This window comes from Mycteria americana, chromosome 5 (genome assembly GCF_035582795.1).
Source record: "Mycteria americana isolate JAX WOST 10 ecotype Jacksonville Zoo and Gardens chromosome 5, USCA_MyAme_1.0, whole genome shotgun sequence".
Classification (NCBI taxonomy): Eukaryota; Metazoa; Chordata; class Aves; order Ciconiiformes; family Ciconiidae; genus Mycteria; species Mycteria americana.
In genome coordinates, this window is record NC_134369.1 from 49639444 (window position 1) to 49651909 (window position 12466).

A 12466-nucleotide genomic window follows, 5' to 3' on the forward strand; every position below is an offset into this window, starting at 1 on the left:
ATTGGATTTAACATTTGGTGTTAACTGCTGGGGTTCTCCTCTCAGTAGCGTGGCTTTTGTTTTTCTCCTAGGGAAGAGCAGATTCTTGAAATAATGGGCTTCACTCTACACTCCGTCTACTTCACCTTAAAGGTGAGTTTGCTGCTGGGCTCCTTGCTGGGTCTCTGTTTGGGTCTGGAGTTCATGGGCATCCCCAACCAGTGGGCCCGCTACCTCCGCTGGGATGCCAGCACTAGGAGTGAACTCAGCTTCCAGTTCAAGACCAACGTCTCCGCTGGGCTGCTCCTCTATTTTGATGATGGTGGTGTCTGTGACTTCCTCTGTCTGTCCCTTGTTGATGGGCGCATCCAGCTCCAGTTCAGTGTGGACTGTGCGGAGACTACGGTTATCACAGACAAGCAGGTCAACGACAGCAACTGGCACTTCCTAATGGTCAGCCGCAATCACCTTCGGACGGTGCTAGTGCTGGATGGTGAAGCCAAGCCGGGCGAGGTGCGTCCACAACGCCAGTACATGAATATCGTCAGTGACCTTTTTGTTGGTGGAGTCCCATTGGACATCCGTCCTGCTGCCTTGACCCTTGATGGTGTTCTGGGTGAGCCTCCGTTTCAAGGATTTATCCTGGATCTGAAGTACGGCAACTCTGAGCCGCAGCTCCTGGGCAGTCAAGGGGTCCGACTGGAAATGGAAGGGCTTTGTGCAGAAAACCCCTGTGAAAACGGTGGCACTTGCTTCCTTCTGGATGGCGAGCCACACTGTGACTGCTCAGCCACTGGATATGCTGGCAAGCTGTGTTCTGAAGGTAAGAGAATACTTCCCTGCTTCCCATTGATCTTTATATAATCCAGAGAGTTAATTTGTCACTTAGCAGGGCTGTGACTGAGCTCTTATCCCTGCTGGTGGCTATCAGAGGAATTAAAGTTCCACCGTTCTGTTTCCAGCTGGAAGTAGTGAAATGGGAGTAGATAGAGAGCATGAGCAATTGCAAAAAGTGCCTTTCTGAAAGGACGCTGCATTTGTAGCATGGGCAGATTTTCATCAGCAACTTATTAATAAGGGTAGAGAACATGAATTGGTAAATACAGAAGTACCCTACGTTGGTGTTGGTAAAGGCAGCGGTAAGAAGTTATCTTAGCTATCTGGTTGAATTCCACTACCCTGTGTCCCTGAAAACTGAGTGAAGTGTCGGTAAATAGGAGCCATGTATATATGGCTAACATAACTGATTGACAGGACATTGCAAAAGTTAGGCCATCTTTGCTGTTAGCTGTTGCTAGTCTGTGGAAGCCCCATGCTCCCCCTCAATTGCTTGTATACTAATTGCTGAATGGCACCTTGACTGTTTTAGCACCCTTGATTAAATCGCTCTGGGACCTGCTGAACGATCTTACTTAGTATTGTAAAGGGAAGAGGGATTTGAGTGTTTCTACATTGTCTCATACTTTCTTTTAAAATCTGAGTCCAGAAGTTGTAAGTCATGCAATCCACATGATGAAGTGTATTTCAGGTTTTTTTCCTTGGTCTTTAGCAGTGTGATGGTAATTAACTCTGTATGTGCAACAGACTTACTTAAGTCAACTGGAAATCCCAGTGTGAATTTGAGTATCTCATCACAGCATTTTTATGACATTTGGGTTTAAACACAACAGTTTGAGCTTAAGCCAGACATGAAACCTGGGCAAGAAGTGTCCAATCTCAAGGAAAAAAAAACCCCAAACCTGAAATTTTGTCAAAATGGAAATACTTGCAATAATATCTTATCACAAGTAGCATTTGCTTACTTCTTTTGGCAATGAAAATAGATTAACCGGAATTTAGTGTGTAGCATGTGAGAAGTGCTGAAAATAAAGTCCCTATACTGTTGATATGTAAGCAAAAAGCCCTACAGAAATACTATGTAAATACAGCTCTACGTTTACAGTATAGATGGAGAAACAAACATGTTTTTATAGGAAAAGAAGGTTTGGAAAATAAACATGACACCCATATGTGCATTCATTTTAAGGTGCTATCAATGATAACAGAAAATTTGGCTTTATATTAAAATATTACAGTAACAGTACATGACCATTCGAAAGGAGGTGTGAGCCTGGGAATTGCTGAACACTAGAATTTTTCCTGGGTATTTGCTCCACACTGATCAGGTCCAAACCAGTAATGAGCCAGAACTATTTTCTGTGCTTGAACCATGAGTTACGTGGAGCTGGAGAGACTGCTGGGTGTGACCCATCACTTCAGTAGCTGGGCCGCCGGGCCTGATCCTCAAACACTTACAGAACAAATACACTCATGTCTAAATGCCACTTGTGGGTGATGGAAGATTGCAAGAGCCACACAGGCATGTGGACTCTGAAACATAAAGATACAAGCCTCTTTCAACTGCTGGGCTGATGGATCCAGGCTCCACGGATTGCTGCTCAAGACATCAACATCATGTGGTTTTCAGTGAACGTCTTGAGAAACTACTGTAAGTGAGGGAGGCTTCCATGTACCTGTGATTTGCAATCGTGAGAGCTCTAACCAGGGTTCGGGTGGTGGAATTTCTCCATTTCCTGCGTGGGTGGAGCAATATGAAATACATCTTCTAATGAAGTCAGGGATATTTCTGTTGTAGACATCACGGATCAAGCAGTGCTATTGTTACCTTTTGAAGCCATGCGTCACCATTGCTGTTTGTTTCCTATAGTGATTCATCAGTTTCCAGCCCAACCTTCTATTAAGGGTGAGCAAAGGAGTTTGTCACGATGTGCCTTTTTTAATAAACATTTTTAACTCACTGTTAGCTGTGGTCTGTTCACTCACACATAAGATGCTGTGCAGAGAACTTTTCCAATGGAACAGATGTAGAGATTTCCACAAACAGTGACTACCTGGTCTGGTTCTTTGGTTTTCTCTTGTATTACCTCATGGTGTATATTTGGTTTATGTCAGAATTTTATAATCAGCCTTGTTTTCTGCCTCCCTTATACTGCAGCAGTGGTGACTTCTGTGTGTTAAATGCTGTCACCCAAAAATGTTACGGTGTCTGTGCAGATTGTGAGAAGAAGGGGAAAAACAGAAGAAAAGCTGTTTAGTAAGTGGAAACAAGCAGACAAAGAAAAGTGGCAAGGAAACAAAACAGGAACCAAGTTAAGTATAGCTACCTTTTTTTCTGACTTTGAAAAACTTAGCAAACTCCGATGATGCTCTCTTTCAATTCTGTGAGTGTGGCAGAGCCTCCACTGATGAACAGTAGGATGTGGTTAACCAACTTGTATTTTCTTTGTTTGCTTTTTTCCCAAGAGATTGAAATGTTTGTTGTCAGAACTGTTCCCTTTTGTTTTGTTTCCTTATCCTGCCTCTGGATATTTGCAGAAGTAACATGGTTATTTTATTCCCAGTCTTGTTTTTGAAAAAGACACGCTCTTTCAACTGGATCCTTAACTCCATTACAGTATTTACTAGTCTGTAGTCTGTGTGCGTATTTTCATTTCATCACCAGAGTTGGCTCTTTTACTGGGAACTGATGGGATCTAATCAATAACAACTTCTGTTTGAACAGCTAAATGCAATATGTACCTTTTTAATAATGAGTTCTCTTGACAGTGTCCAGGCCATTACTTGGCTATTGACTGATGCCTATGTCTGCAGATGGTAAAACCACAGCAAACTCATTTATTCTGTGGCCAGAGAAATAAGAAATAAATAGAGAGTGGAACCTGCTGAGCCTGTACTGTGACGGAATGATGCTCCATTTACAATTTGAGGGGTTACTGTAACACAAAGTGCAGTTCCAATGATGGTGAACCTCAGCAGAGAACAACCATTCCATACTGAGACAAAACTGTAAATCCTGTCCAGAATGTGCCCCGATGTGCAGAAAGACTTTTTGACACTTACCATGCACCCAGAGTTACCAGGATTGTGTATGTCATGGTAGCTACATGCCCAGATGGGTAGCTGAGCTGGTCATTGCTGGTCAATGAGAAGTACAATTTCTGTGTCTGAGTGTATACAGTGGGAGTGCAAATGTGTGCACACTTTGGAAGGTTTGGCTGTTTTGAATAAAATGTGATACTATTTTTACTGCAGTTGGAGTAAACTGGCTCATTGAATCTGACAGCTCTGTAGGGTACAAAGGATGGCTGATTTGAGTAGCAATTAATTTGTATGTTTCTGGGCAATGGTGGCATTAGACAAGAAAGCAGAAGTCAGACACACCTTCCCCTCTAATAAACCTCATCAGTCTCTGTGGGATCAGGCTGCTGCCAAGAGAATGAGGTTCCTGTAGAATTTGAGCAGCACAGATACATTCATGTCACTGGGAAAAAAAAAAAACCAAACCTTCCCCACGCAAATTTTGCAAACAGTGCCGCTGTAGCAGCCAGATGAGCATGTTCATATCTGCTCATTCAGGATCACGCTGTCTTCCTTAGGCTGCAAGAAATTCTCTCTTCCTCCGACATCGCGGTGTAGAGAGCAAGTTAACTAATGTAGACAGTGTGAGTGCAACATTACATGTGCAAGTGTATTTTGGCCCAAGACCTCACCCCTCTTCCCTAGGCCCCTTCTGGACATTGCGAGGGAAGGTGAACAGAAGATGTGCTTAGAAATGATGTTAACTCTGCTGGTAGGTGCAGAACCAAGACGTTGATGTGATCACCAGCTTCACAAAGCACCATGTTGAAGCTTTTGTATTGCCTGCAGGGGCTGTTTCTAAACGAAGCCTGAATAGGGGCCTGATTGCACCTCTTCCCTTGATTACAGAGCAAGATTTCCTGGGGATGCTGCCTGCTGAATGACAGAGGAGCCCGTTGCTCTGTAATTATCACACTTTTAACTGCAGTGGGAACAGATTTTTCTATAGCCCCTCAGCTTCGTTTAAAGTGACAAGTTACTGCAGGATTTATCCTCCACCTGCCCTTTCAGAGCAGCCCAGTTTTGGCTGCATCTAAAAGGACTGCCTAGCCTCACTTGCAATCACTGTTATCTCCCTGCCAGCCACCCCAAACTTTGTAACACTGAGGGCTAATTTGGCGCTTTGCCATGAGCCTGATGGGTACACTTAATTTGCATATGCATTTACATACATTTTGTAATCAGAAACAAATGAACATGACCATAATATTTGCTTCCACTTGCATATTCCTTGATAGATGAATATAAATTGGTTGTTGTTGCATTCACCAGCAATAAACAGCTGCAGACCCTCCCTTGGTCCTGTGCTCTGCTGTTCTAGAGGACAACAGGCAGTTCTGGGACACGCTTTGGGGAGCCCAGATCTTCTCTTAGCAGTGCAGAACTCTAGAACTGATGGCCTCCAAGGGCTGTGGAGTAAATATGGGAAGAGGGAAATCTGCCTTTTTTATTCCACTTCTTATGCCCCAGCTCTGGCCATTGGGAGAAAGGTGGTAAGAACTCTGCTCGTGACTTAGTTTTGCAGCAATTTGTTTTTCCCCATCTGTTTCTGTTGCTCATTCTTCCTGGTGTAAGTTCCTTTGGTTCTATTGAAACTAGTAATTTTTTTCCAGTCTGGTGGTAATTTTTTGATGCATTGCCAGATGGGCACCAGAGAAAGATGGTGTGTTAAGATATTAATTAATGTTTATAAAGAGTTTTGAAACTCCAAAGTGCAGTTTAAGCACTGTTTGTTATTCTTTAATAAATATTAAAACTGAGCAGGGGCTGCAGAATTTCAGTTTACATCCCACACACCCCGTCACAGAAATGGCCTAGGACCCACCTGTCCTCACTAAGTGTGGACTGCCTGCAACTCCAGACCTAGCTGGATTTCTTTTGTACCCTCCCCTGCTTTTAATGCAGGGGAGCCACAGGGAGATTCCAGGCCCCTGTGTGGAGTGTGCCATTGATTCAAACAGTCTGGCTGCAATACACGCTGACAGCTATATTCTTCTTGTTTCACTCTTCTGTATTATAGATGACCATGAGGCTACAATCCTTTTCGGCTTGATTGCAGATCAGCTGCAGCCCTCGGGCAACAGACAAGTTGTAGCCCTCAGTTAGGCAAAGCTTGGACATCTCCTCTGCTGAAATGAAGCAAATTGTGGTTGGGTACAAAGGAGATCACCATTTGGTGTGAGGTGGAACTGGTGAAGAGTGAGAGCAATTTGTAGGCAAGGAGGAGGTGGGACTCTGGGAAAAAAACAGGATGAAAATGTTACTTTATAAAAGAGTAAGCTATAGTTCACATAGGCTGTTTACAGCAGTTGTTCCATCTTGGTTTTGCCTGCCTGATAGTATAAGAGAACAGTTCTTGGCTATTGCAAAGAATAGATTTGAATGGGCTGAGTGAGCTTCTGGAAGACTAAATCTAGCTGGAATCTGGATACCGGCTTCCTCTATCAGCCCATAGACCAGCCTGCCGGCTCCTGCTCTGACCCAAAGTGTGCACAGCTGGGATCTAAACAGGAATTTTTGGGCATTACTAAATAACGATTTAAATAAAAGTAACTAATAATTATGAAAGCGAGCAGAGCCAGAAGTTTCTCTTTCCCACTTATGGTCAGGAGATAATTTGATTTCAGAAGGAAGGTTTATTTCCTTTGGTTTTGTCCTAAAAAAAGGGGGGTGGGGGGGTGGGCGGGCGGGAAGAGTTGATCTATTATTACTGTCCAGGCTTCTGCTGAGCTAGGCAGCCTGTCATGGAGGTCAATCAGCAGTAAATATAGCCCCAAGCAAGACAGCACATGCTGCAGCCTTGCTTTCATCCTTATTCTAGGATGGAGGTGTACGGGTCATTTGCCACAGGGTAATTTTTGTTAAGTCTTGGTGGAAAACAGAGCGAAATAATCCTCCCAGCTACCTGGAGGATGCTGGAAATGGCGCGACAAAGCTACAGGGAAAGAAGCGGAGGAGAAGCACATCTGTCTGGCAAACTCTGGCACTACTATGAGAAGATGAGCCTCTGCACGTCGACCTCAGCACTGAGTGCTCCTGGATGCTGGAGAAGGTGGTAATCCATGTGATGAAATGGTAGAGCGGCCACCTGTCCTGGGCCAACTTCTGATTTCACTTCACCTCTTGTTCCTTTGCTGACCCACTTTGAACTTGATGGATAGTAAAGCTTCTTTCTCTGCCTACAGAAAGCAAGGCAACTGCCATGTTATTGCTGTCCAGAGACAGCAATGTGACTTTTGGGTGTATGTGTGTGTGTCTCCCACAATCCTTCATTGCAGACAGGCTAACTGCCGTTGTAAACCTACCCTGCAGAGCAAAGCATTTGCTCTTCCTCCATCTGTGAACAGGTCCAGGAGCTGACAGCTGGGTGCAAAACAGCCCAAGGGCTGAGAGAGGTAGATGAGGGGATGTAGGGAGGACTGTGGATGTCACAGACTACTCAAAGCAGAACCGGTTTGTATTTGAATGTGTTTGCTCTGAAATGGGGCTGGGATCTGAGTACACTGGATTCACGTTCTGTGTTGCCAACAGCATTGCCAGTCATGCTATTTCAGCCGTCCAGGCCCTGCCTGCATGTATGCTTGCTCACCTCATTATCCTGAGAGGAGACCAAGGTATAACGTGTGAAGACAGTGGACTGGGACAGCAGAACTTGGATGGTCTGGTCATAAGAGCGTTAGCACCTGAGAGACTTAATTTCCATTTCTGCCACAGGCTTCCTGCGTCCCCAGGGTGATTTGCTGGCAGACTAAAGGACTCCAGATTGAATCAACTGACATTTCTTTGCAGGGGATATGTACCTGGTTACCCTCTGTGTCTCAGTTTCCATATCTGAAATATGTAGCCAGTGGGGCTTCCTGTACTCTAGGTATTATGAATCCCATATGCTTCTGTATGACAGTGATAGAGATGTATAAATATCTTAGCAGGACAGGTAAATGATGATAATTCATGAGCACCCCGTAGGATGACCTGGTTTGATTGTCAGTTTTCCAGCTAGGCTTGCAGTTAGAAATTAAAGTGTCTGTCCTTGTTAAGTGTCCATCTGTGAGGAGCGTTCCTCATCTTTCTTTTCAACTGAAACCTCCCAGTTTCCTGCCGCTTTGTGTAGTGACACGCTGTGAGTACTCAGACCCTTCCCAGGCCAGGCTGCAGTTGTGCTGGTGCAGACAGAGCCCAAGCAGCAGTGTAGCCTCTTCCCTGTCAGATGGCACGGAGCAGATGCTGCACTGCGGGGTGCTGATAGGAGCAACGGGGAGAGGGGAAAATTTTTTGTATCTGTCCCGTCTGCTCCACTGACTTCCCCCACATGCCCTCTGTCATGAACCTCAGAGGCTGTTGAGATGCTTTTCCTTGCGCGGTGACCCACCCCTGCCTACCTGTCTGCGTCGGCACTCTCCCTGCTGTGGCTGCTGGTTCCAGCCTGCCCCTTTCACCCTCCGTGCTCGAGGCTGGCCTCGACCTTGTGCTGTCAGGGAAAGCAAAGAGAGAATGAAAGGCTACCAGAGCAGAATGGCAGAGTTTGCGCTTCCTCCGTTCCTGTGTGAATCATTGCATAAAACAGGACAACGGAGAAGAAAGCCCGTTGGGTTGGTTTTGAGTGTTTAATTAGCCCAAAGCTGGCAGGTGTTTTGTGGTTCTAAGGCACTGAAAGGGTAGGTAAAATCTTTCTTTTCCTGTTAACTCTCATCAACACAACTCCAACTGCTTATTAGATACAGCAGGTGTATTTGTAGATGGTCTGCAGTTTGCAGTGTAGGCCAAGGAGGAAGGGGGTACTTGGCTCTCAGGATTTTGCTCTGAGGTGTGATCTTCCTCCTCTTACTCATGGAATTTCACCAGTAAAGTAACCTGAGTGAATGTAATGGACTGGGTTTGGCTCTGAGTATTTGACATAGACCTTTATCAGAAAGGAAGAAGCAGTTCATTGGTAGATGTAGAAATTTAAGCTGTGGGTTAAAACCAGGCTTCAATCTCTCATGCTGCTGGCAGGCCCCACAGTTAGCATGGCTGCTGTATTTATTCAGAAGCCTTTCTCAGACTGGGTAGTCTCTTGGGTGGATTTTCATTTCTTCTCAGTTTGTTGCCTTAGTACTTGAGAAAAATGACACTGTCTGAGTTTTCCAAACCTCTGGTGTGTCTCCACAGGCATGTGTTTGATTTTCTGGTCTTTCTTGCTGCTTCTATCCTGCCAGCTTGGCTTTCAGGGCCAGAGTGCCTCTCAGTACCTTTCTCCTTAAAGTAATGTAGGAGAAATCCTTGGAGCTAAACGCAGGTTTGTCCACCGAGGCTGGTCAGAAACCACAGCTGAGGCAGAGATGGCTGGCAGAGATGAGAGCGGCTGCTGTTGTGATCTGCGAATTTCATAGCTCAGTGGTGTTTGCAGCTAACTTCCTTAAGCTCCTTTCTGTATGTGGCTGAAAATATATTGCTTATATTCCCCAAAGAATTTTTTTTTAAATGGGGAAGAAGTGTATGGAATCATTCCTTAATAAATTGCTGTTAAAAAAAGAAGGGAAAAAAGAAAAAGGTGAGGCTTGTGAAGAGGAAAGGAGAGTAAATTGCTTGTCTAGGAGCACCTAAAAAAAAATAGCTGGGAAAGTAGCCAGAATTTCTGTGCTTTTTCTTCTGTCTTTTGCCTTTTCCTCTGTGGCTCCTGTGAGAGCTGCCCTGGGACTCGGTGCAGTAGGAGGCAGAGGGGGCTGCGCAAAGCGACCGCCCTGCACGATGCCTGCCAGTCCTCTGCTGTAATTTGAGGTCTGTGTAGGCCCTTGTTATTCACGTAGCTTCAATTTTTAAGGAACGTAGCAGGAGATCAATGAACGTAAAAAAAATATGGATTGGCTGTATTGCCATCGTGAAGCAGTAGCGTTGTTACATGTCTCAGGATAACCAGAGCCAGAGGTATGTTTGTATTAATGTCAAAGATGAGGCGCAACTCATACAGGCCTATCTAGCTGAAAATTTGCCAGCTCAGGTCCTGGTAGCTGTGCGACCACGGTGGCTTGGGAGGTAGTCATACGATGGTAGTGGTATGGCTATAGGTTTGTTATTGGGTAGTAAACCCTCTGAGAAAACATTGGGTGCTGCAGAAAATGGCAAAATCCTCTTTCTTCAGAGTTCCTCTAGTGGGCACTCTGCTGTTGGAGATCTGATTTTTTTTCTTCTTTGAAAAAAAAGAAAATTACGGCTCCGATGATCAAATTGTAATTTAGGTTACTGGCTTAGCTGTCTCCTCCTAAATTTTCTATTTTCTTTCATTAGTTAAGCTGAAATGCTCAGCTGTGTCTCAACTGCAGCAATGAACACATCTACAACAAATTTCCAAACCTGCTGGTTTTGAACAGATATGAGACCTATATGCCTATATGCTTTATCTGTACTTTGCATCTTACATGTAAAGGTATCTGCAAGGCAGTCTGTTTTTTGCCTGCCCTATCTTATGGCATGTTCAAATGAAAGACGTGTGAAGCAACATTTTGACCAGCTAAGACACATCAGAATAAGACAGCTTGGAAATGTTTTCCTTGTGAGAAATGGTGGTTTCATTCAAATCAAAATATTTAGAAAAAAATACTGATTTTGATGACAGTCTGCAGAAAAAGCAATGTATTTTTATTTTGTAGAATTTCTAGACTCTGACTTTGTTTAAAATGTAATCTGTATCAATTGTGCATATATTTCTAGCTTATTTTATAACTTACTGACATTATTGCCCCCAATATGGACCTACTACTGACGAGCTTCAATATTTCGACATTTTTGTGATGTGCTTTAAGGAAGGGGCATATGCTCCCACACTGACTAAAAAGCTCTAATGAAAACCCATGGACTCAGCCCCACTGTGCTACAACTGTGGGAACTGTTAGGCCCACAAGTGGAGGCAAAAGGAGACCTAAGCATAGGTTAGATTTGACCAGAGAGGAGAACAGATTTCCAGCTTGCAGACAGCGAGCGGAGCCTGGAGCACAGGTAGGGCGATGAGTCAGATCGATGCCCTTTGAAACCTCCCAGGAGGGGAGAGTGGCGTGAAGCACTGTTATCATTTAAGTTCATTGGAAGTGACAGATCTGTAGGTACTGCTGTTTGTCAAGAGCTCCACTAAAGGAAGGGCCGAAGGAACGGGTGGACAGGACCTGGGTGGGCTATTCCCCATTTGACTTCTCAGATGTGCCGGTATCATTGAACAGTGCAGTCTCTGAACAGTGCCAGTGAAGGCAGCAAGGTCGCATATATTAAAGAAGAACCAGAGCTGCTGATTTGAGAGGTTGGGATTGTCAGCAGTTTGGTCTTTAGCTTTGTAGTGTGTTGGATTGAACCTAAGTAGTTTGAAATGTAGCTGGACCTCAGGACTGGGCAGTGGGCATTCCCAGAGAAGAGCATAACAAATACCTCTCTGTGCAAGAAATGCTCTTTGAAATGCAGCCAGTCAAAGCTGAGATTTGGGCTGGATGAGCAAGGCTCTGCCTATGAAAATCACTTGAGCACTGCATTAGTATGGCATGACAGCCATTCTTGAGCTCTGGGATGTTTTCCCTGTCATTGCCACTGCCAGTGTGGTGACTCCCAGTTTGCCTGAGGCAAAAGATAGCTAAACCAAAGTGCTAAGTAACAGATCCTCTATCTCGGGAGAACAATTGGCTGTGATTTCAGACCTCATTTGTCAATGGTGTTTAATTATAGCCCTGCTGCCACTTATACTGGAGGTCACTGCTCTGTTGTAGGCCTATTGAATGCTCCCTCTGGCCTTAAAAATCTATGAATCTATATCCCACTATTTTGGGGCATTTGTAACAGTCTCCACTGGTTTTCTTCCAGAGCTGAAATTGCTTGAGTTTCCTCTTGGTTACTTGACAAAATGTTGTTGTTGGGAAGCTGACTAAAACAATTTAAGCCACTTTTCAGGTTGGGGAGTGAAAAAACAATGTAGGTTTCATCTGTTTTAGTTTCTAGCCTTACACTCGCCCAATTGTTTTCTCCTTGTGAACGGCTGGCTGACTGTGCTGCAGTGTGGGCACATGAACTGTCTGAACTTGCAGACAGTGTCATTAATGAGCTGTTCTGTAGAAAAGACATCAAATGTACAGATCATTGTATAAAATGTTTTCTTGAACATCTGGACACATAAATAGTATTCAACTTAAAATTAACCTCATACACCAAATGTTTTTTAGTCAGGCAAAGCCTTCATTCATACTGATGAAGGATGTGCTTCACTAAGAACTAAACCCAAATCTATTTAGATTTGTTGATCTTGTCAGTTTAAAAAAATACTACTTTTAATTCCCATTTTGAAAAGTGATTCAGGCAGCTTGGAGCCTTGAGACTGGTTTGGGCTTCTAAATAGTAATTTTGATCATTTTACCTTCATATTGTATTTATTTCCATCCCTTTTCACCTCTAAAGGTTTGGCCCAAAGAGCACATTTCTGTTTGCGATTCTTTCCTTGCCTGTGTTTGCCTTTAACAATTTTAATGATCTGATACCTAAAACCAAGGCCATTTAAATGTTCTTTTTTTAAAACTGAAGAAGGAAAATTAATTGCAAAAATCCTGCTTTAATGTGATGT

At 44.0% G+C, this 12466-nt stretch overlaps 2 protein-coding genes across 6 annotated transcripts in view; one reads left to right on the forward strand and one right to left on the reverse strand.

Annotated features, from left to right (window-relative positions):
• The window catches only part of ISM2 (isthmin 2), a 411356-nt gene that overhangs the window by 386414 nt on the left and 12476 nt on the right, over positions 1-12466 (reverse strand). The gene's annotated exons all lie outside the window — the stretch shown is intronic.
• NRXN3 (neurexin 3) overlaps positions 94-12466 on the forward strand; it is a 983905-nt gene continuing 971532 nt past the window's right edge. For all 4 annotated transcript variants that reach the window (XM_075503346.1, XM_075503345.1, XM_075503342.1 and 1 more), the window contains exon 1: positions 94-802. In XM_075503346.1, coding sequence (XP_075359461.1) covers positions 94-802 — 709 coding nt within the window. The remainder of the gene's footprint in view (positions 803-12466) is intronic.